Source organism: Castor canadensis, chromosome 11 (assembly GCF_047511655.1).
Source record: "Castor canadensis chromosome 11, mCasCan1.hap1v2, whole genome shotgun sequence".
Classification (NCBI taxonomy): domain Eukaryota; kingdom Metazoa; phylum Chordata; class Mammalia; order Rodentia; family Castoridae; genus Castor; species Castor canadensis.
Genome location: NC_133396.1, coordinates 105680299 through 105705570, shown reverse-complemented (window position 1 = coordinate 105705570; position 25272 = coordinate 105680299). Strand labels below are relative to the sequence as shown.

General features: G+C 37.6%; 1 protein-coding gene across 5 annotated transcripts in view; it reads right to left on the bottom strand.

The window, feature by feature from the left end:
* Ash1l (ASH1 like histone lysine methyltransferase) overlaps window positions 1–25272 on the bottom strand; it is a 158493-nt gene that overhangs the window by 94080 nt on the left and 39141 nt on the right. For all 5 annotated transcript variants that reach the window (XM_020166163.2, XM_020166158.2, XM_020166165.2 and 2 more), the window contains one exon: window positions 19258–23821. In XM_020166163.2, the coding sequence (XP_020021752.1) occupies window positions 19258–23821 (4564 nt within the window). The remainder of the gene's footprint in view (window positions 1–19257; window positions 23822–25272) is intronic.

Below are 25272 nucleotides of genomic sequence, written 5' to 3'. Positions count from 1 at the left end.
AATGAAGACGTGACTAAATCACTGAAGGACAGCATAGGGACAGAAGAAATGAATGGTACTAATTAATTAGTAAGTTTCTAATATTTCCCTTTTTCTAAGAGAAATAGTAGCCATGAAATTTATTTTAATTAAGCAATTCCTTAAGTCATATTACTGTAAATATTCTTTTAGTAGGCTATTGGCAATATTACTCAAATGAGACATAAGACTTGCCATTTAAGAGTAAAAAATTGATGTTGTCATAATACATCCTGTTTCTAAAACACAGTGATGACTGACGTACGATTTATTCAAGAACTAAAACTGTTTATTGTTGAATCTTAAAAACAGATACAAAAGGGATTTTTAAAACCAATGATACAATAAATCCCTGTGGTGTGGTTCAGATAGGACAAGATTTCCACTAAAGAACTAAATAGCATAATAAAATACCTAAGAAGGGTAAGCCCAGGCATCAGTGAAGACTTTTATTTAAGTATCAACACTAAAAACTTCATATATGGGACAGATACATATTCCTTACCAAGACATACAGCTAAGACAGAAGACAACAGTAGCCAAGAAGCTTGAGATATTATTGAACTCTATCACCATTCTTGATAAATGGGCAAACAACTGTAGATTTAAGTGCCAGAGAAAAAAATGTTAGAGAACACTTTTTAATAAAGTCTTCTCTTTCAGTTACTAATTAACATAAGAGTATTATTTTATATGCTCAGTACTACCCTAAACATTGTAGAGGTGGCAGGGGGAGAGAGATCTAAACAGAATATAACAGTCTCTGCCCTCAAGGATCTTATTTAGGGTTGTGCATGTCATCAACTACTAACATTTCAGATGGCATCTGTACCATCCATTCTTGATCTGAGTCTTCAGTTCCTAGGCTATTTGGTAATGTTTCCCAAATTTCTTGGTCATCTTCAAGAAAGTCTTGATGAAGGCTTCAACTATACCTTTGATCATCAGGATATCCTGAGAATCACCCTGCCTGGCCTCACCCACCTCAGGGTAAAAGAGGGTACAGGCACTTTCTTCAAAGCTCCTTCTTTTGGTGGCATCTGGAGCTGCAGAGGAGGCAGTGGGAGGTGGAATGGGGGTCAGATCCCCGGAGATCGTTATTGGCATCATTGTACAGCAATTCCTGAGAAACTGAAACAATTGAGAGAGAGATGGCTTAGCTTACTTAGCTTTTGAGCCATTTTTCATTTCCTGAAAGTAATGGAGGCCAGCAGCTTATTCGTAGGGTTTAAAAGGAGAGTGGAATAAAACTTCATTCAGGAAGGCTTTCATTTTAAAAAGTATGTTTAAATTCCCTGCTCGTCCACAGCAGAGTTGTTTTTAACATTAATGTATAAAGAGAATAGAGTTGTGTCCCTGAGATATGGATCTCTATGGCTTGATTATCATCAGCTCTAGAATATTATTTCATTCTAAAACAGTGCTTACAGGAGCAGTAAGAGGATGAGGATACCTGAAAAAATGCATTACGCAATGATGTGAAGCAACCAGGTTCAAGACTGAAAAATGATGCTGTACCTGTTAAAGATGTACAAAGTATGTTAAAATTAGCCTATCAGAAGTCATATGAAATCTACAAACATCTCTAATACTGCCATAAATATACTACTTTGTAAGTCCCACTATGCATAACTAGAGAAGAAGATAATAGCCAGAGAAAACTAACATGTCTACTTCATCAGAGACCAATATACCTAAGTTACCTATGTTTCCAAATATAAAACAAAATGAAATGCAGAGCTGAGTGTGGTATGGTATTAAGTATTTGGATGACAGAGTAAAGAATCCTGGGTTTGATTCTTGGATCCTATAAATTATAGGATGAAGGCAAGTAAACATGCCTAAACTTTGGGTTAATAAAGCACTCCAAATCCTAGAAATTGTTGTTAAGTCCCAAAGTGATGAAACATAATGCTTAATTTTAGAAAATTCCCAGTGTTTTATAAAAGTGTTAGTAATTATATACAAACTAGATTTTTAAGTTTGTCATGGGATAGATCTATCCATCCATCCATCCAACCATCCTTTTCCTATTTGGTGCTAGTTCTTGTGCATACTAAGCACATGCCTCTACTAATGAGCTATACACCTAGCCATACCAAGGTATTTTTAGACATTAAATACTTAAATCAATGACATAATTAGGCTAACACTCAATATTAAAATAAGAATTAAGGAGCATTTATGCTAATAGGGAGGACAGAAATAATATTATTAATTATCTTAAATATACAGCAATCCAATTAAAATATACTCCTGACACAGGCATCTCAAAGGCTGGCAGGTACTTGAAGAAGAGGAAAAAGCTCCTCTGAACTGAATCTTCTAATTCAATTACTTCACCATATCTTCTCTAGGGCTGAGATTATATTCTGAATTACAGCAATAAAACCAGATGTGCCCAAGAGATGAATGAGAACCAGAAGTTTTCTGGATCTCTGTTCAGTTCCCTTATTAGATGTTAAAATTAGTTCTTTGGGTCTTCTAAATCATAGTTGTTTCCTTAAAGGAGTTACTGTTTTGTTATCTCTATCATGTGAAAAATATTTACTCATGTGTCAACAGTGGTAAATTTAGATGTCCCTAGAACAGTAGACTATTCACTCCTCAAAGGACAAGATGTTTGTGTATATTTAAGTTCAGAAAATATTATTCCTTCTCAAAAAATGCATACAGAGAACATGGAAAAAATTTTAGATAGCAGAATTTCCATCATTTTTCATTTTAATTCACTACAAAGACAATAATTAAGTATATAGAGACCATGGAAGCAAATAATCCAATTCACAAAAGCGTTGGATAGAAGTATCTTATCACTTAGATGACAGTCTCAAAAAAATGTTTAGAAATCCTACACACATAAATTAAGTAGAAATTATAGGTAACTCAAAATAAGAAGCTATGCCTAAAAAAAAACATAAAGCCGTTCATGTAAACAAAAAAACCAGACTGTACTAAGAGGGGGAAACTGAAAAAAAGAGTATCATAAATTGGGAATAAGAATTAAAAATGGACTTGGAGAAGTGAAGGAACCTTGGAAGTGGTTTTGATTATATACTCTGGATTATGTGATGACATTTTAAAGATAAAGACAGACTATGGAAAAATATTTATGTAAATTTAGACAAAAAGGGGAAAGATGGTACAAACAATACCATGAAAACCATTAAGATGAAATCATAGATAAGAATGTCAGGAAGTTGGAAAAGGAAGAAAGAACAAAACTGGATTAGAGATAATAAAATCTAGATCTTATATTATCCACAAAAATGAATAGAGACCAAGAAGCTATTCTGAAGTTGATTTGTCAGAAGAGATCTTGATTGAATCCACACAGGAGGAACTGAAACAAATCTGACAAAAAAGACACACTACTTTTACAGATGCCTGGGTGTGACAAGAGTCAAATTAGCAATGATATCAGAATAGAGAAAATTCCCACTGATAGTAGTGTCTTATGTGTGTAGGGAGACAAAAGCATCACAAAGAAAACAGAAAAATTAAGATTCAATCTTACTACTTCACGAACCAGAGAATCCTGGGTGAAAAAATGAGAAATTTCCTGGTGCCGAATATAGGTTAGAAAAGAACACAGTGAATGAAACCAATAGTTTGATTGGACAAAACATATTTATTTCATGTAAATTCACTATTAAAAGAAAGGTGTTGGTGGATCACACCCGTAATCCTAGTACTTAGGAGGCAGAGGTAAGGAGGACCGAGGTTTAAGGTCAGTCTGAGCAAATAGTTCAAAAGACCCTATCTGGAAAATACCAACACAAAAAAGGGGTGGCTGAGTGGCTGAAGTGGTAGAGCGCCTAACAAGCATGAAGCACTGAGTTCAAACCCAGTACCACCAGAAAAAAAACACTATTAAAGTTTTTATAAAGGTACATAGTATGGGTTTTAGACATACCTTATTTGGATTCAACACTAAAGAACGAAGTAACTAAAAATTTATTTTAATTAACAGAATGATGCTTTCAATGTTATAAGTATCTTTGGGTAAACCATGGAAAAACAGATTAAGTGTGCTAGATTTGGTTTGTTTTGTTTTTTGAGACAGGGACCCACTATGTAGCTTTGGCTAGCCCAGAACTTGAGATCTTCCTGCCTCAGCCTCCTGAGTGCTAGGATTACAGGCGTGTACTAACATGCTCACGTGTGCTAGATCTGGAAGGATACTAAGTAGTATCCAGATAATAAGTTCCAGATAATAAGTTTCTTTAAAAACAAAACATTTAAAAATACTTTCATAACAGTGAAAAAGTTATTCCCACAAAAAAATTAAAAGCATGGTATAAAATTATAGTTTTAAAAACAAAATTCTTTTTGTTATTTTTAAGTCAAGGCTATATGGGAATGTTAAACAAATGAATCACAACTGGTTATAGAACTAAGTGTGGTGGCATACACCTATAATCCCAGTGGGATGAGACTGGAGGATAACAAACTGCAGGTCAGCATGGGGTATATAGTAAGACCCTGTCTCAAAAACTAAAAAACTGTTTATAATAAGAATGATCACTATAGTAAGAGGAAAAAGAACATAAAATATCAACTTCTCTGGAAACTTCTGATCAAATGATTTTGTTCCCAGATTCAAGTTCTGAATCCTTTGTTATGGTTCACAGCTCACAGCAGCACTGAAAACTTCTTGTCAATGAGCTGAATAGTGAGATAAAAACTGGATGTATAACAAAAACAGCTGTTTCCAATTGTGGGAAATATATTTACAGAAAGCAATATATTTTATCTGACTCACAGGTTAAATGTACTACAAGGGAAAATGACTGAAGAGCCTGTGCTGGCAATCTTTTGACTTAAAAAAAAAAAGCATGTTTTTCTTCGTCTAATTAGGCTATTTCTCATAATGCCCAAATCAGATCGCTATTTCTCATAATGCCCAAATCAGATCGTTCACTGAAAAGAAACTGTTTTGGAAACTCCCAGAACTACATTAACCACAACCAAATTTCAGCTTTGCTGTCTACCTAACAGAGGGAAATTAATTAGAGACACTTACCAAGACTGGATAAAACCAGGAAACCTGGCTTCACTTAAGTGTGCAATTTGACTATTTCAAATTTTTCACTTAAAAGAAGCTTATTTTAGACTGTTTCATGGTGAGTAGAACAGTATATAAATTAGAAAAACAAGCTAACCACCACATGCATACAGTTTATAAAAATTGATTATATCCATTATTCTTTTTTATTTTTTTTGGTGAGACTGGGGTTTGAACGCAGAGCTTCAGGAGATGAGTCTCTCAAACTCTGTCCAGGATGGCCTCAAATCTTGATCCTCCCAATCTCAGCCTCCCAAGTAGCTGGGATTATAGGCATAAACCACTGGCACCTGGGTTGGATTTGTTATTTTTTTAAAATGATTTAAAATTTAATTTCATTACAAATGTGCAAGTGGTATCAGTTTGATTCTCATCTTTGAAAGAAGAGAGAAAGCTTAAATGCCTTGCTCCAAGAAGTAAAATAAAATAACTAAAAAAAAAAAAAAAAATTGAAAGTCTTTCCAGTAGGCTGGATCAAATTCAAGGCAGACTATTAGGGCTTGAAGATGAGATAGATGTGGTAGAAAATGCAGATGAAGAGAGGAGAAAAAAAAAACCTAAAGAAGTACAAATGAACATGCGAAACCTTTGAGACACCATTAAAAGACCAAATCTATGAATCACAGGCAAAAAAGAAGCAGTGCAAGCCAAAGGCATCAAAAACATATTTAATAAAACAAAGGCAGAAAACTTCCAAAATCTTGAGAAAGAGAAGGTACAGTCTTTTAGGACAAGAACAGAAAAGAACTTCCGCATATCATATTACAGTTAAAACATTAGGTTTCAGAATAAGGAAAGAATACTGAATGTTCCGAGAGAGCCAAGTTACCTATAAAGGAAAACCTGTCAGAATAAGAGCATATTTCTCAGCAGAAACTTTAAAAGAAAGGAGGGCATGGGATGATGTACTTCAAAACCGAAAAATAATTATCAATCTAGATTACTATATTCAGCAAAACTATCCTACATAATTGGAGAAATAAAACCTTCCATGATAAACAAAAACTAAAGCAATTCATGACTGCTAAACCAGCACTGCATAAGATACTTCAAGGAATCCTATATAAAGAAGAAGATAAATACAACAATAAAAATAAAGGAAAGAACAAATCTCAACAGATGAGTAGTTAAGCAAATGATAAAGGAAGAATCAAGCACAACAAAATCAATAAAATGGGAGGAATTTCAACATATCTTTCAAAAATAACTCTGCATGTTAATAGTTTCAATTCTCCAATGAAAAGACACAGGCTGGCAGAATGGATTAAAATAAGACCAACCATTTGTTGCCTACAAGAAACATACCTCACTGGCAAAGACAAAAATAGGATTATAGTAAAAGGATGGAAAGAGGTTTTCCAAACAAATAGAAGACTGAAAGGAAGCAGGGATATTAATATCTTACAAACAACAATTCAAACTAAAATTAATTAGAAGAGATAAAGATTACATCATTATCGATAAAAGGAACAATCCAGCAGGAGAAGATAACAGCTGTAAGCATACACGAACTGAAGGTCAGTGCACTCAATTTCAAAAAGCAAACACAACTGGACAGACAAACGCAGGTAGACCTCAACACAATAGTAGTAGGTGACTTTAATACCCCACTATCATTAAAAGGTCATAAACATCAAAAACCAAAACCAAACAACCAAACAAAAAAAAATCAATAAGAAAACAAATGACACCATGTATCAAACAGACAGTTACAGGATATTACACCCAACAGTTGGTGAATACAATTCTTCCCATGAAAGTTTCTCCAAAATAGATCATATCTTAGAACATAAAGCAAGTCTTAAATACAAGAAAATTAAAACAATTTCCTGTATTTTATCAGACCACAATGGAATAAAACTAGAGATCAGTAATAGGAGAAACTACAGAAAATATCCAGATGGACACTGAACATGCTTGAATGATCAGTGGGTCATTGAAAAAATAAAGGGGGAGGGAAATAAAAATTACTAGAATCAAACAAAAATGCAAACACAACTTAACAGAATCTTTGGCACACAGAAAAGGCAGTGCTTGGAGGAAAGTTCATAGCTATGATGCCTGCATTAAAAATCAGAGAGATCTTGGGACTGGTGTATGGCTAAGGAGCTAGAGTGCCTGCCTAGCAAGTACAAAGTACTGAGTTCAAACCCCAGTATCATCACCACCTACACACACACGCGCGCGTACGCGCACACACACACACACACACACACAAGGGTTATCACAACAAACATCAATAAAATTCAAAGGATCATAAGGGAATCATTCAGAAATTTACAAGCTGGAATATATAGAAGAAATGGATAAATTTCTAAGTGTATACCAAAATTGAGCCAGGAGGATGCAAACCACCAAAATAGAGCTAAAACAAGCAATGAAACTGAAGCAATAATAAAGAGTTTTAATACAAAACAAGAAACGCCCAGGATCAGATGGACTCACCACTAGATTCTATCAGACCTTTAAAGAAGAACAAACCCCAAAGATCCTCAAACTATTCTATAAAGTAGAAAGGGAAGGAATGTTACTTAATTCATTCTATGAAGCTGGTACTACCCTGATACCAAAACTGGATAGGACATCACAAAAATAAAAATTACAGACCATTTTTCTTGATGAACAAAGATGCAAAGAGTCTAAATAAAATATGTGAAAACCAAATTCAACAACACTGAAAAGGTCATAAACCATGATCAAGGTGGTTTCATTCCAGGGATATAGAATAATTTAACATACACAAATAAAAAAAATACAGTACATAAACAGAATTAAAGTACAAAAGTTACATGATCATTTAAATAAATGCAGAAAAAGCCTTTGACAAAATTCCAACATTGCTTCATGATAAAAACTCTGAATAAACCAGGAACAGAAGGAACGTACATCAACATAATAAAGGATATATATGATAAACCTATAGTCAAATACTAAATGAGAAAAAACTAAAACCATTTTATCTAAACTTAGAATAAGACAAGGGTGTACACTCTCTCTGCTCTTATTCAGTATAGTGCTTGAATTCTTAGCCAGAACAATAGGGCAAGGGAAAACCTAAAAGGAAGAAGCCAAATTATTCCTAAAGATATATAAGCCTATACTTAAAAAATCCCAACACTCTTAGGTCTGATAAACACTTCTGACAATGGAGAGAATACAAAATTAACACACAAAAATTAGTACTTTTCTATATACCAACAATGATCAAGCTGAGAAAGGTATCAGGAAAATAATCCCATCCACAATAGCCTCAAAAATTTTTTTTAAGTACCTAAGAGAGAAAGACTTTTACAATGAAAACTATAAAATACTGAAGAAGGAAAATGAAGCAGACACCAGAATATGGAAAGACCTCCCATGTTCACGGATAGGCAGAATAGTGTGAAAACAGTTGTATTACTGAAAGCAATCCAAAGATTTAATGCAACCCCCATCAAAATTCCAATACCATTTTTGTTGTTGCTGTTTTTGCAGTATTTGAGTTTGATTTCAGGGCCTACACCTTCAGCCACTTCATCAACCCTTTTTTGTGTTTTTCTTTTTTTTTGAGACAGGGACTTGTAAACTATTTGCCCAAGTTACAGCTGGCTTCTAACTGCAAGCCTCCTGATCTTTGCCTCCTGAGTAGCTAGGATTACAGGTATGAGCCAATGGCACCTGGTTCAATGTCACTGTCATTCTTTACAGAAACAGCGAAATCAATCCTAATATTCATATGGAAGCACAAAAGACCCTGCCAAAGCAATCCTGATCAAAAAGAGTAATGTTGTAATTATCATTATACCTGACTTCAAATTATATTATAAAGTCACAGTAATAAAACTAGTATGGTACTGGTATACCATACTAGGATGGTACCAAAACAGACAATGGCATAGAAGATTCAGAAATAAACCTACACTGTTATAGCCATCTGATTTTCAACAAAGGCACAAAAACATACATTGGAGAAAAGACATGCTTTTCAATAAACGGTGTTCAGGAAACTGGATATCCACATGTAGAAGAGTGAAACTAGACCCCAGTATCTCACTGTGTAAAAAAATTAAGTGAAAACAGAAAAAATTATCTAAATTATCTAAAACTCTGAAACTACTTGAGGAAAACAGAGAAGACCCTTAAAGATATAGGCACAGGTAATAACTTTCTGAATAGGACTAGAATTGTTCAGAAAATAAGAGGAAGAACTGACAAATGGAACTGCACAACATTAAAAACCCTGTACACAGACTCAAGAGAGAAGCTACAGAATGGGAGAAAATCTTTGCCAGGTATTCACTGGATAAAGAATTAATATCTAGAATATATAAGGAGTTCCAAGAATTAAACACTAGAAGTACAACCCAATTAAAAAATGGGCAAATGAAACCTGGTGTTGGTGGCTCACACCTATAATCCTAGCAACTCAGGAGGTAGAGATCAGGAGGATCACACTTCAAAGCCAGCCCAGGCAAATAGTTCCTGAAGCCCTATCTTGAAAATATCCAATACAAAAAAGGGCTGGTGGGGTGGCTCAAGTGGTAGAGTGTTTGTTAGCAAGCATAAAGCCCCAAGTTCAAACCCCAGTACCATTAAAAAAAAAAAAAGGCAGCACAAATGACAAATCCATACAGAAACATTCAACATCCTTAACCATAAAGGAATGCAAGTCAAAACTTCACTGAAAACACTAGGGACTGGTGGCTCAAGTCTGTAATTCTAGCTACTTGGGAAGTTAAGATTTGGAGGACTGAGATTGAGGTCAGCCCAGGAAAATAGTACATGAGACCCCCATCTCCAAAATAACCAGAGCAAAATGGACTGGTGGTGTGCCTCAAATGATAAGAGCACCTGCTTTGCAAGTATAAAGCCCTGAGTTCAAACCCTGAGTCCCACCAAAAAACAAAACAAAAAAACAAAACTACACTGAGATTCCATCTCACCCCAGTCAAAATGACAGTTATCAAAAACACAAACAATAACAAATATTGGTGTGGATGCATGGGGGGAAATGAGAACGCTTATACTGTGATAATGCAAATATAAATTAGTGCAGCCTCTATGGAAATAGTATGGAGGTTTCTCAAAAAACTAAAAATAGGACAAGTATATGATCCTGCTATACCAGTCCACTTGAAGGAATTTGTAAGTATGCACACAATAGAGATACTGTGCATACCCACATTTACAGGAGTGCTTTTCACAGCAGCCAAACTATGGAATCAGCCAAGGCGTCCATTAACTGATGAACGGATAAAGAAAATGTGGTTATTTATAAGTATGTACATAAATACAGATATGTGGGTACATAGACAGATTAGATAGATACACACAGTAGATTATTATTCACCTATAAAGAAGAATGAAATTATATTGTCTGCAGGAAAACAGATGGAATTGGAAATGGAAATCATTATGTTAAGTGAAATAAGCCAGACTGGGATGTACTCCCTCATACACAGAATCTAGACCCAAAAAAAAAAAAAGAATGAAGTGCAAAATGGGAGGACTGTTTGGGATGAGAACTAGAGGGAGTGGGGAAGGTGAAAGAAGAGGGTGGGGGTAGGGGACAAATATGATCAAAGTACTTTGTACATATGTATGAAAACAGAATGAAACACGTTTGAAAAAGGAGGGTTGGGACCAGAAAGAGTAATAGAGGGGGGTAAATTTGAATCAAGTACATTACATGCATGTATGGAAATATCATAATGAAACTACTTTGTACAATTAAAATATGCTAGTAAGAGAAAAAAAACTGTGTTCACACTAAATATTCTTCTGATGGTTTCAACAATCACTTATTTAAATTTTTTATCTTCAGGTTTGACTTCACTAGGTTTTGTTGTTGCTATTGTTTTGAGATAGGGTCTCCCTATGTAGCCTGGTTGGCTTTGAACTCTCTTAAGCCTTCAGCCTCAGCTTCCCAAGAGCCAGGACTATATTCATTCACCACCATGCCTGGCTTTACCATTCTTAGTTACAGATCCGTACATCCTGCAAAACAGCATGAAAGCTAAATTTATTTTCTATCTCCAACCTTCTCCTTTTGTGTACTACCTCATTTTGCTCAACCAACTGCCCAAAAGAGGTGCCTGGGATATTATATCCTTCTTGTCTCCTTACTTCTCTGCTTATCTGCTCCTTCTTACTGTCTTTTCTACTCCCACTTTTGTTCAGGACTTCATAGTATTTTGCTGGGACAGCTTCAAAACTGATCTAATCTCCTTTCTGTAATCCATATTTCACATTGTTGTCAATATAATGTCAGCAAATCATTCTTCTGCTTAAAATCCTTAACTTCCCATTGCTTATATAGTAAACTTCAATTTCCTTGGTATCGACCTGTTCTTGTCTATTTTTCCAGCCGCATCTCTTGAATCCCATATTAAGACTATAAAACTAATCTAAGCACTCTATCTCCAAGCCCCCGCGAAGCTAATTCCTTAGTAAGGAATAGTCACAACTGTTTTCATGCTAAATTCAAAACTCCTTCTCAAATCTTGCTAAGTGAGTCCCTCACTTCTTTACTCTCCAAAATACCTAATGAATATCTCAATATTAGGAACTATCAATAACTATTTATATTCATGTCTGTGTTCTGGGCTAAACTTGAAATTACTTGAGGGTAGAAATACATCTTATTCAATAATTGTGTTCCTTGTACCTAGCACACAACAGATACAAAATGATGAAAGGACAGCAAACATCACAAGAGTACAGTTAAGGACAAAAAGTTAATAATGTATACCTTAAACAAATCAAATACTGGCTTCCGAAGGGGCCAAATCAGAAGACTTTTAAGATTGATTTAGTATGTTGCTTTAGTATGTTTCTAATACTTTTCATCAGTAGTGTTTAAAATAAAATAGTTAAACGTCTTCATGTTTATCTGAAAGATGAATATTAAGTTCCTATCAGAAAATCAAATAAGGAGCTAGTTTCTATCGACAGGGCTGAAGAGGAGGGATACAAAGGAGCAATGCTGAGGGTTGAACGGCTGCTGAGATTCTAGAGACAGAAGGCCAGAGTCCTTCACCATTAGAGGCCCCTCCACTAGGGCTGCTGGACGTGTGCTCCCCTGGTGTGAGAGAGTCCAAACAAACTCTTTTCTTTGGGTGGGAAAACAGAATGGAGGAAGTTGACAGGAATGGGTGGGGCCTATGTTGGAGGTGACCAGGAACCTGTTTAGTACCCAAGCATCCAGACCCCAGCTCATACCTACCTCATTCAGTCCCCATTACCCTCAGGAACCCAAATTTCTAGCCTTCCTCCCAAATCTCAACCACCACCCCCCATCAGTTTCTCCCTGCCAGGACACAGAGGCTGAGAGACCCTAGGAAGATGGTTAAGCAGGGATCCCCTAAGGATAACCAGGGCTGGTCCTCTGTACTCCATCACTCCTCTTTGCTGGTCCTTTGTACTCTAAGAACCTGCCAAATAGGCCTGAGGCTTCAATTTGCTTCCCTGCTCTCCCTGTAGCCTGAGCTCTTTCAGCATTTGGTGGCTGAGGCCCAGTCCCATCATCTAGAAGATCATAGGGTCACCTTTCATAGCCTCCAGGAATTCTAAGCCTAGCCACTACCCCACCCTGGTCTCAGAGGATAGAAAACAGCTCTATAGCACCATCCTCATTCCTCAGGATCAGCAGGTCTTCCCTCTACCTCTGTCAGGTGATGGTGGTGGCAGGAGCTCTGGAAATTGCTGTTGAGAATTCTGGGGGTACGGGGGTGTTCAATAGAGAAACAAATATTCTTACACCTGTTAAGATCTGAGTCTCCAAACACCACCTCCTCACTCTTGGGGATCAAAGCTGGACAGGCCACTGTATATCCTCAACCCTTCTTGGCAGAATTAACACAGACTAGAAGACAAAGCAGAAATGGTAATAATCATCACCCTTCTCTGGGAAATGGAGGAGATGAAAGTCTTCCAGTCCTGGAAATAGGCAAAGTAAGATGGTCATTTAACTCCCTCTCCAAGTATGTCAGAGCTAGAGGGAGTAAGAAGATTCCAGCTACTGATTTCCCAATCAGTCTCTGTGCTGAGTGGTGTCAAACTCCTAGACAGGGTAAAAGATTCAGGCCTGTGTCTCCCAAGAAAAGGCCAAACCCCCAAAGTCATGACCTGAGAGATAGAGCTACTTTCCTTCTTAGCAAGAAAGGGAGGGTAAACACAGCAAAGAAAGATTAAGACTGTTTTATCCCACCACTGGCATCCCCATCCTCAAAGACTGAAAAGCCTACATGTTGTGCCCTTTATTCTTGCCACCCTTGCTCCCCAGTGCTTCTCTGAGTCTGTCTGATGCTTTGGTCAAATGAATAAATATAATTCCCCTCTGAGAAAAAAGAAAAGAAAATCAAGTCCTATCTCCAGCCACAAAGAAGAAATAAACAGTGAGCAAAAGAAGAATGAAGATTTGTAACATAGTAAAGAATACAACATGTATTTGTTCCTGGCTCCTGGCCCAGAGCTTCAAATCCCTTAGAATTTCCAGATTGATAGGAAATATCTTTTGCTATGTCAGTGAAGTGACTTAGGGTAGGCCCAGAGACAACTTCAGGATGGGAAATACGGGCAGCTGGTGTGGCTCAAGTGGTAGAATGCTTCTCTGGCAAGCATGAGGCCTTGAGTTCAACCCTTAGTACAGCATGGGGAGAAAGGGAGAAGGGAAGGGAGAGAAGAAATAAATCACCCAAGCATAAAGTTACAAGAGTTGCGGTAAAATGATAGATGTGAGCCTAGTTTGAGGGTCCTGAGGGAATGAGAGAGATAGCATGAAGTCTAACGTATATAAAAATATCTGCTTTAAGAATAAGAACCAACCGCCCTCCCTCCTTTCCCACCCCAAAACCTCACTGAATTCACTGGTCCATATTCAAATCTGTTACTGGATATCCTGAATGCAGTTCAATTCCTTTACTTTATGTCCTTCCTTCCTTCCTTCCCCCCCTTTCCCCGCCTCTTTTTGTCTTTCCTTCCCCCCCTCCCCGCTTTTGTTTTTGTGGAGATGAGGGTCAGTACTAGGGAGTGAATTCAGGTTCTTGCTAGGACAAGCCTTCAGATAGGGTCCATGGCTTTTCCCTGTGCCAGCCTTAGACTGCCATCCTCCTACTTCCACCTTTGAGTAGATGGGATTACAGGTACGCACCACAATGCCTGGTATATTTTTTAAATAGTGTCTCACTAACTTTTGCCCAGGATGCCTTAAACCACAATCCTCCTATCTACAACTCCTGAGTAGCTGGGACTACAGATGTGTACCACTATGTGCAGCCTTCTTGGGTGATTTCAATGTATAAACAGATGATACATTCAACCTAACCTGTCACTGCACATCACCTTCATTTTAATTTTCCTATCCTTTATAAACTTCTTCTCACAGCTCTTAAGTTAGGGACTTCGAATTCAATCATTACCTGCTTAAACAGCTGAAAAAGGCCATATACAAAACATGACAGAAAACTGAGTACTGGCAAACACAACAAAGCAGTCACCAATAAAAGGGGGTTTTGCCCTGTACAGGAAATATAGGTTGATTGTTGCCAGATGTTCTGATTGTTTTTGATAAGCAGGATTCTAAATTAAAATGTCCAGATTTTTAAATTTTAGCAATTAAAAATTAAAAAAACTATAGAGAATACTTGGGAGGCTGAGGTAGAAGGACTGTGAGTGTAAGGCTAGGCTGGGCTGCATAGTGAGTTTGAGGGCAACCTGCACTACCTAGTGTGACTATGTCTCAAAGAAAAACCAAATCAAACCAAACCAAACCAAACCAAACCAACAAAACTCTATAGAGATCACGCAAAAAGTAATATATAAGCCACCGGTGGACAGTTGTTACTAATTACTACTATAAAAAATGCAGTTCCTCAAAGCTAAAACTCGTTTCTCTTTCTCTTATATTCTCTCTCTAGGGAAATGTCATTACTCTCATTACCATACATATGTGATTCATACATGTACACAGTATGTTTTGTCATTGTATGTATTTCTGTACAGTGACATAACTCATGTATCTCTGATAAGTAAAGAGTAATACCAGGATAACATGGAAGTTGTGTTGGATGATACATGATTTTTTGAAGTACCCAACTGTTTTCCAACCCCAAATTAGCAGCTGAACATATATTAATATGAGCTAAATGCAGAAAGCCATGGAGCCATGCAGTTCCGTTCAAAATGCCCACTTATCCCATGTTCTCCCTACAAATGTTTATTGTGCAGTTTACCCCAATCTTTGTACAAAAGAAACAAACAAGGTCAACAATCTGGAACCAGCTATCTCTGGTACCCTTACATGTAGCTGCCAATGACATCATTTTATATCTACGCTTAAGCAGCTTTAATCCCTGCCTGCACACTGCTTGCCATCAAACTACAACTTTTCCTAAAAAGTTAACATTTATGTTTCTTTAGAGAAAGCCCAGGCTGACTCGCACTTCTAATCCTTATGCCTCAGCCTCCCCAGTGCTGGCATTACATTTACATACCAACATACCGAGCTATTTCTTTCATTTTTAAACAATTTAACAAGTCTCCCCCCCCCCCCAAGGACTGGGGTTTGAACTCAGGACCTTGTGCTTGCTAGTAGGCAATGTGCCAATTAAGCTTTGCCTCCAGCCCATTTTGCTTTAGTTGTGTTTTGAATATGGGTCTTGCATTTTTGTTTAGGCTGGCCTCAAACCACAATTCTCCCAAACTCTACTTCCTGAGTAGTTAAGAGTTATGGCGTGAGCCACTGTACCTGGCTAATGCTTTTTTTTTTTTAATATGTGCATACAATGTTTGGGTCATTTCTCCGACCTTCCTCCCGCCCCCTCCCTTACCCCCAGGCCCTCCTCCCTCTCCCCTCTTACCCCCTTGCTACGAGGCAGAAACTATTTTGCCCTTATCTCTAATTTTGTTGAAGAGAGAGTATAAGCAATAATAGGAAAGACCAAGGGTTTTTGCTAGTTGAGATAAGGATAGCTACACAGGGAGTTGACACGCATTGCTTTCCTATACATGCCAATTTCCTAAATTAATTCTTCTCGAACTAATCTTTTCTCTAGTTCCTGGTTCCCTTCTCTTATTGGCCTCTGCCGCTTTAAAGTATCTGCATTAGTTTCTCTGCATTGAGGGCAACAAATGCTATCTAGTTTTTTGCATGTCTTATTTATCCTCATAACTCCCAAATGTGCTCTTGCTTTATCATGTGATCGAAGTCCATTCCCCTTGTTGTGTTTACCCTTGATCTAATGTCCGCATGTGAGGGAGAACATATGATTTTTGGTCTTTGGGGCCAGGCTAACCTCACTCAGAATTATGTTCTCTAGTTCCATCCATTTACCTGCAAATGATAACATTTCATTCTTCTTCATGGCTGCATAAAATTCCATTGCATATAAATACCACATTTTCTTAATCCACTCGTCAGTAGTGGGGCATCTTGGCTGTTTCCATAACTTGGCTATTGTGAGTAGTGCTGCAATAAGCATGGGTGTGCAAGTCTGGCTAATGTTTTTTAAAAACTGTTTATATTGCTAAAATAATACTTAACTTGCTGCTCTGGTTACAATGCTACATAGGTTTTGAGTTTGCCCCCACCTCTATTTTACCCAGTAACCCTTTTATTTTTAGCAAATGACACTGTTAAACAAAACTTTTGAAAACTCATAATGAAATGCTCTGACCTCCAACCCAAATTTCTTTCGTAAACCCCAGAATTAGATACCCAACTGCCTTGTCAGTATCTCCACTTCAATCTCAATAAGGCACTTCAATTTATGAGGGCTGGGACAGGAAGGGAATATAGCTCAGGGGAAGAGCACTTGCAGGTTCTGTGTTTAATCCCCAGTAATGCAGAACAAAAACACTGTTCTTCCTCCAGCCTGCTTTGTCTCAGTGACTCATTCTACCACCAGTCTCCCAAATGTCCATACATATTGCTATCAACCTGATCTTACTGCCATTGACTTACCTAGACTTCTACAATTCCCCACAAATTAGTTTCCTTATCATTACTTTTGTCCCCTCCAATTCAGGGTTCACATAAAAGCCAATGTGATCTTTTGAAAATGTAAACCTAAACTCAATATTCTTCTGTCTTTTGCTCTTATTGTAAAATAGAAAATTCTTAATATGTGGTCTGGCATCTTTGTTTTGCCATATTTCTCACCATTCTCTTGTGTATTCCCTCTCCTACCAAGGGAGGCTTTTTTCAGATTGTTTAAGTTCCTTCCCAGTTCAGGATCTTCAAACATACTTTTGTCTCTTGCTTATAATTCTCAAGTCCCAACTTTTTATCCTCAGCCTGTAACTAACAACTCTATGCAATTAGACTCCCTTTCCCCTGTCCTTTATTCTCCCTTTTTATTAACTCTGTTATGTTACTTCACAGCATTTCCTTGATTATGTCATTATTTATTTGCTTACCACTCTATTATTTGTCTACCCTCACAATAGTGAAAGTAAACGAGGTCAGATATTGGGTCTTTATTCTCTAATATATTTCAGTGACTAAAAAAGGGCTGATGTTTTTGGAAATCAGTAAGTGAATAAGCAAATGAGTCCAGTGAATGAATGAGTGGAATTCTGTTTACTGAGCTCACTACTGCTCATCCTTCAGGTCCTAGGTTTAGATTTACTTTCTCAAGGAAGTCTTCTCTGATTTAGGCCCCTCCAGTCACAGAATACTGTAACCTCTCTTTTATACTCTTAATCACAATTTTGATGAGATGTAATGTGAGTTTTTGCTTGCTAACGATCTCCTCCACTAAAATTTCCAGGTAACAATGAACTCATGCAACTTTGTTCCTAACAAAAGCCCACAAGGTAGAACACCTGGCAAATACCAGATATTCAATATTTTTAAGAAAAAAAAATTCAAATAAACCTAATTAAAGTATAGGATAATTTTCTCTTTACAATGTTCAGGACTAAAGAGCCCTCAGCTTCTCCACTAAGATAATTTTTTGAAAAGTCCTTGAGTAAAGAAAATCAGAATGAAACTGCTTATCACTGAGGAATTAATTTTTTCCCTACTGCACAAGTTTTAATCTTTTAAAGGAGTAATAATAGAAACATCTGTGTACTTATTATGTACAAATCAATGTGCTGAGCACTACAGTACCATTTCCTTCTTATAATACTTAAATAAGAGAGGATACTGAGGTTTAGAGTTTACTTGAAGAATCTGATGAAATGTATGGATTTTCTCTAGAAAAATACATACAAGCATACAGATTTATAATTTTACTTATAACACCAGACAATTTATGGACTTACTAAAGTTAATCTATAAACATTTAAGAGTTACTTATTTATTTTTGCTGGAACTGAGGTTTGAACTCAGGGCTTCACCCTTGCAAAGCAGGAACTCTACCGCTTGAACCACACTTCCAGTTCAGTTTTCTCTGGTTATTTTGGAGATGGGGCCTCACGAACTATTTGCCTAGGCTGGCCTTGAACCACAATCCTCATGGTATCAGCCTCCCAAGTAGGTAGGTTTATAGGCATAAGCCAGTAGCACTCAGCAAGAGTTGAGATTTCTAATAATTGCTAACTCTGAGAAATCTTTTGTTGAAATGGGCAATGCTTTCTTTTTCTAGTTTTCCATCTTCTCATTTCTCAAAAGACGTATTTTTACATGTTACAAATGAATTATCTAGATATGTTTCATGTCTTTTTATATCTATTTGAAGCAGCTTTTATGAAGATACCTAAAAGTACTCTGGAAAATGACATTTCTTTGAATTTTAAAACGCTGAAAAATGTTCCATCCTGGGATTTTTATTATGATACACACACAGTAACATTTTTCCTCTAACAAAAAGCATTCATAACAACTATATTAGTATATATTAAAAATTCTATGTATTACTAACAGATATCCAAGCCATTTCTCAGTGAAGACATTGTGTACAGCCTTTTTGTACAGGAAAGAACTCATTTTTCCTGGTTTCAAAAAGTTGTGTTTTTTTGTTGTTGCTTTGACAATGATACCTCTTTTCAAAACATAAAATTAATACAAAGACATTCCCTATCCTACTACTTAAGTCTAAGAAAAATAACTTTAAAGATTTCAAAGTGTATTTACAAAAACAAAAATAAGAGGTAGACCTATTAAAAAGTTCAACATGAATCAGGCAACCAGTAGGAAAATAATCTACTACTATAACACAAAAAAGACAACAAAGCAACCCTCTTACCTGTCAAAGTCTGTATTGCCCTTTCGCTGGAAGGCAGTGGTTCCTTTCTGTGAGGCCGATTTAGTGAAGTGTCTTGTGCAGAAAAGAGTCCAGGGCTGTCAGTTAATTTCTTCCGGCCACTGGAGTTAGGGTTTGAAACTCTGCAGCTGCCTATTGCACTTGTGAAAAGGTTCGTATGTTCATCACTGCTAGCTGGCTCAGAGTTGGGAGTGAATCCTCCAAGAGATAAACTTGGAGAACTTTCTGAACAGTCAATTTGTAAAGGTGTTTGCAATCCCAAGGCTAATGGACTAGATTCTGAAGGCTCTCGGTGGACCCACTGTTCTTCTCTGTTTATTAAGCTCTTTGAAGAAGAGAGATGAGGGCAGGACATGTGACACCTGTGCTTTTCCTTATGCTTGTATCGCTCTCCAACAGTATCCTTTCCAAACCGATAGCGCTTCAAAGATTCCAGGACAGATCTGGAAGAGCCAGTGTCCATGGAAACTTGGGGTTGTTCAGAAGAACGGTGTTCTCTGTGTTTGTGACGGTGCCTGTGTTTGTGCTCCACCATCCAACCATAGGCCATCTCAGGAGGTACACTGGGGTAGGTACTCATAGAAAGGAGAGGAGTCCTGCTGGTTGTAAGAAAGGCCTCCTGTCTAAGTAATTTATGCTTTTTCTTATGGTATTTGGTGGGATTGAGAAGTAAATGACCAGCATGCATATAGGAAGGAGGTGGAAGAGGAGTGGTGAAAGAAGGAGATGGAGGAGGTGGATAAAGAGTGGGGGGATACCTTCCATAGTAACCTAATCCTATGGGAGCAGCTGTAAGAGGTGAAGGAGAATAAGGCATGCCATAAGAGGGATAGAATCCAGTACTAGAAAGAGGAAAACTAAGGCTGTGCATAAAAGGCATTTCAGCCATTGCCTCCCTCATCTTAGGGGGTCTTCCTCTTTTCTTTTTCAAGTCTGGTTTTCTAATGTAGTGCAAAGGGTCTAAGGGAAAAGAAGGATGTGTGTAGAAACTATTAAAGTTGATTCGAAAGATAGTTGGCAGAAGGTCTCGGGGGATAAAATGATGACTTCGATGGGTTATCCGAATTTCACTAAGACGGCTTATTAGTTCTTCCAGCTCTGCAATGAAGTCTGGATCCTGTCTATTTCGAAGTTGGGGATATTTCTTTTTCCGTTTTCGTTTCTGCCTTTTCAGCTTGTCATAGCTGAGGTAATCATGACTCCTGCGCTTACATTTGTGTTTATGTTTTTCTTTAAGACTGTTTAGGACTGTAGAGGTTTCAGGAGGAATGAGAGAAACATGTTCAAAAGAATGCCTCCTCTTTTTTTGTCCACAAAATTTCTCTGCCCTATCTGATGTGCTGTTGTTATCTGTTCCAATGCCACTATCAGAGGGAATGGTCTCATCACTATGAGACTCACTAATGGGGGAAGGAGTGGCTTCTTTCAGAGATGTGAGTTCACTCAAGTGCGAAGGAGAATTTGGCAACAAAGTAGGAGGAGATAACCGCCTCCTCCCCTTTGAAGCCTTCTTCATTGCAAGAGTCTGAATCATACTGCTCTGTCTGGAATGCAAATGCAAATATGGCACCGAACTGGGTTCAACAAAGCCTGCATCACTACTCACAGGGCTCTGACCTCCACTAGTCCCAGAAGACTGAGAGCAAATAGGTGATGGAAGAAGCTCAGAACTACTAGCAGATGAAGGCAATAAAGGGGGAAGGATCTGTCCTAATGCTGACCCGGCTGCCTGCTGAGCTGTTTGCTCAAGAACAGCAAGGCTGGTAGGGCTACCAGAAAGAATGCCATTTAAGACAGTTTTTGGTTTGCGACCCCTTCTCTTTCCTATGTAAATGGTTCCTTTTTTGCTGACATTAATCTGCTGGCCCAATTTAGAGCCAAATGTGGCAGCAAGACTTGATACCGTGTTATGGAGTTTGGATTGCACTTTCCCTTTATTACTTGGTTCTACAGAACTTGAAAGAATCTGATTTAACAGTTTCTTTCTCTTTAAAGTCTTCATTTTATTTATTTTGCGAATAATTGTTTTCATCAGTTGTCCATTGTTTCTCTTGGTAATTGTTTTATCTGGTTCCATCTCAAGGTCACTCATACTACAGACACTTGGCCTATGACTATCATCCAAGTCATCTGGATCCTGAAGTTGATCCTCACTCTCGAAGAAATCACTGCTACTTCTATGGTTTTCACTTTCAGACTCCAGCTTGCTTGGACTTTCTGTGGCAACAAATGGAGCCACTGACAGTACAGGTGGCTTCATCTTGACTGGTGACCGCATTTGCCTCTTAGGTCTGCCTCTCTTTTTTGGAAAAGGAGATACAGACAAACTTTGTTTGAAGGAAGGAATTTCAATTTCTGGCTGTAAAATTGGGGGTTCTTGTTCTTCCTTAGACTGTAAGGAAAAAACTTTGGAGGCAGGGATTTTTAAAGTCCGTTTAGGTGGACCTTCTAGTTGAGGCATTTCCTTAGATTTAGGTCTTCCTCTTTTGGGCTTATAAATATCTGACAAAAGGTCACTAGAGACACACATACTAGAGGATAGTTTGTGAGTAGCAAAAGACTTATGAGATGGTTTTTCACTATCAGTTAAGAGAGCAAGAGAGGGAGCTGTGGATTTACTCAACTTTGGCAATCGTCGTTTAAGGAAGTCATGATCAACAAATGAAGATGATCCAATATTTTTCATAAACTTGGTGGGCTCAGAATTACTATTTGATAGTGAGCTACACGAAACATTTTTAAAGAGCTCTGATCTTTCTAATTCTAGCCCTTTTGGAGACCGGCATGTGCTTCTTGCCACCACTTTAGTCCATCGAGGTTTTCTTCCTTTTCTTTTTTTTAATGGTTTGGACTGCAAACTAGTACTTAGGCTTTCAGCAACTTGGCAGTGTTTGTCTGATGCAGTAACTGCACCAAGCTTTAAAAAAGGTTTGTTACTAAATAAACTAGTGAAGTTAACAACTGATGGAGTAATCGTATGAATACTGGATTCAGAAGTCAAACTTGGCTTTTTTCCCAGGGAAGAGCTTATTCTTGGAATATCTATGTGGGTAGTTTTTGAATCACTTATCTCTTTATCAATCCCTTTACACTCAATACTTATGCTGTGACCCATTGACCTATGGCTGACATTCAAGTGGGTACTTTCAGAAGTAAACTGGTTGTTTCCAACAGATTCAGAAATTTCTTCCATTAGCTCTGTGGTAGGACTTAAAAGTAACGGATTAGGAGCCAACTGTGAAGAAGTTTCAGGGGGACTTCTGGTTAAAGGATTAATAGGTACAGTAGGTGATGGGGAAGGGAGACTGCTTTCTCCTACTGCACTAAAAGGGGATTTAGCTGTAGATGCATCAGAAGCACCTCCCATTTGAAAGTCTGGAGAAGTGCAATATACGGGAGGTTGCTTTTCATGCTTTGAGGTTTCAAAAGAGCCCCTTTCACTGGGTGAGAAACTGTCTTGCTGAATGCATGTTCCTTCATTATATAGTTCTTTCTCTAAATTAATGATTTCTTTTCGGACTGAGAACTTTTCCAATATGCTTTCTTTATTCTGCCGTATAACATTCTTCTCAAAAGTTTTGCTGGTAGCACTGTCTTTCAGTGATTCAGAAAGTTCTTGATTTTCATGATCATTGGTGTTTGTACTGCAAGAAGCCTTCAGTGGTTCCTGAGTAGAGAGCAGTGCTTCAGATTTAAGGTTGATGGCATCTTTACTGACCAGTCCTGCCACAGGACAACTCACTAGTTTCTTTCCAATGTCCTTACTAACCAAACCCATTGCTGAACTTGCTACAATCTTCTTTGCACAATCCTTGGCCACTAGGCCAACAGTAGAACCCAATTTCCTTCCCAAGTCCTTATTAACCAGTCCAACCACAGTGCCAAGTCCTAATTTCTTGCCAGACTCCTTATTCACTAAACCTGGAACAATACCAAGTCCTAGCTTCTTTCCTGAATCTTTGCTTAGCAGTCCTACCGTAGTGATAGCCCCTGGCTTTTTGCCTAAGTCTTTATTAATGAATACCGCTGTAGTGCCAGTTCCCAGTTTTTTCACAGAATCCTTATTGACCAATCCTACTGCTGCATTAAACACAGGCTTTTTTCCAGGATCTTTAGTTACCAATCCGACTGTTGTGCTGATAGCTGGCTTTTTTATTAAGTCCTTATGAATTATTCCAGCAACAGAGCCAACACCTGCTTTCCTGATCAAATCTTTGCTAACCAAACCTGCTGTAGTGCCAGTTCCTAACTTCTTCAGTTTTGTCTTGGAAGACTTGGAAGGAGGACAAGTAGCAATGAGCTGTGCCAACTTTTCTGTTACACTATTTCCTCCATTAAGTAATGCTCTATCCTTTATATCAGGATCCCGGTTACCAACAAGAGTAGATGGTGTTGCATTAATGTAGTCTCCCATTTCTGAGTGTACTGGAGAAAGTTTCTTAGACAAATGATTGTTTTCTCCCTGTGAATGAAGATGCATGCTTTCTTCTGATTGGCATTCAATGGCTGCAACATCACCTGCTTTCTTGTAAAACTTTGAAGGCTCCTAAAATTTGAATAAGAAAAAAGTTTCAGAGAGAGAGTAAACCTTATATCATTTCAAATTAGCACTACAACCCAATGAACTAATTGATCATATACCAGCTATAAAGCTGATATAAGCACAGAACGTTTTAAAAACTAACGTTGGACCAATGTTACCACTGTACATTCGTTCATCTGCTGCTCTGTCAGAAGCTATCAAGACGTTATCATTCGCTGGTAAATAGATGGAATTGGAGAACATCATTCTGAGTGAGGTTAGCCTGGCTCAAAAGACCAAAAATCGTATGTTCTCCCTCATATGTGGACATTAGATCAAGGGCAAACACAACAAGGGGATTGGACTATGAGCACAGGATAAAAGCGAGAGCACACAAGGGAGGGGTGAGGATAGGTAAGACACCTAAAAAACTAGCTAGCATTTGTTGCCCTTAATGCAGAGAAACTAAAGCAGATACCTTAAAGCAACTGAGGCCAACAGGAAAAGGGGACCAGGAACTAGAGAAAAGGTGAGATCAAAAAGAATTAACCTAGAAGGTAACACCCACGCACAGGAAATCAATGTGAGTCAATGCCCTGTATAGCTATCCTTATCTCAACCAGCAAAACCCCTTGTTCCTTCCTATTATTGCTTATACTCTCTCTACAACAAAATTAGAGATAAGGGCAAAATAGTTTCTGCGGGGTATTGAGGGGGGGAGCGGAAGGGGGTGGAGTGGGTGGTAAGGGAGGGGGTGGGGGCAGGGGGGAGAAATGAACCAAGCCTCGTATGCACATATGAATAATAAAAGAAAAATGAAAAAAAAAAAGACATTATCTTTGTGATCTTTAATCATATGTCTATATATTTCTGTGATTAGAAATGTCTGTATATTTTTTAACATTGTTTTAATCAAATTAATATTCTCCACTTTCAAGTTACTTTTAACTACCTAAGTACACATTAAGCATATACAAGTAGTTTGTGAAAAGAGAAATATTTTTACCTACAGAAACATTTTTAAATATGGTCCACTTTCACAATAATAGTTCATTGCCTATCTCCTTCATTGACTTTAATGATTCCAAACAAATACAGGACAATCCCTGACCTACTTCTTTTTTTTAACTCATTCTCAATTATTGTCATAAGTGAGCAATCAAGTTCTCTCTTAATGTTGGAGGACAAGAAAAAAGAACGTAGAAAATCTTATTTTCTTTAAAATGTGTTTTGTATAACTGTTAGAGTTGGAAATAACTCTTAAGTCATTTACTGTAAATAGCTATCTAACTTGTGAGTCCTCTACTGAATTCACCACTTCACACAACATAGGGATAACTACTCAATAGTTTTTCCCAACTATTAAGTACTCTTGAAAAACTTTAAAAAATGTTAAGTCAGGTTGTGTTTGTGGATTGGGAAGACATAAAGATGACAAGATTCCCTAACCAGATTTATAAATTTAGCACTACTTC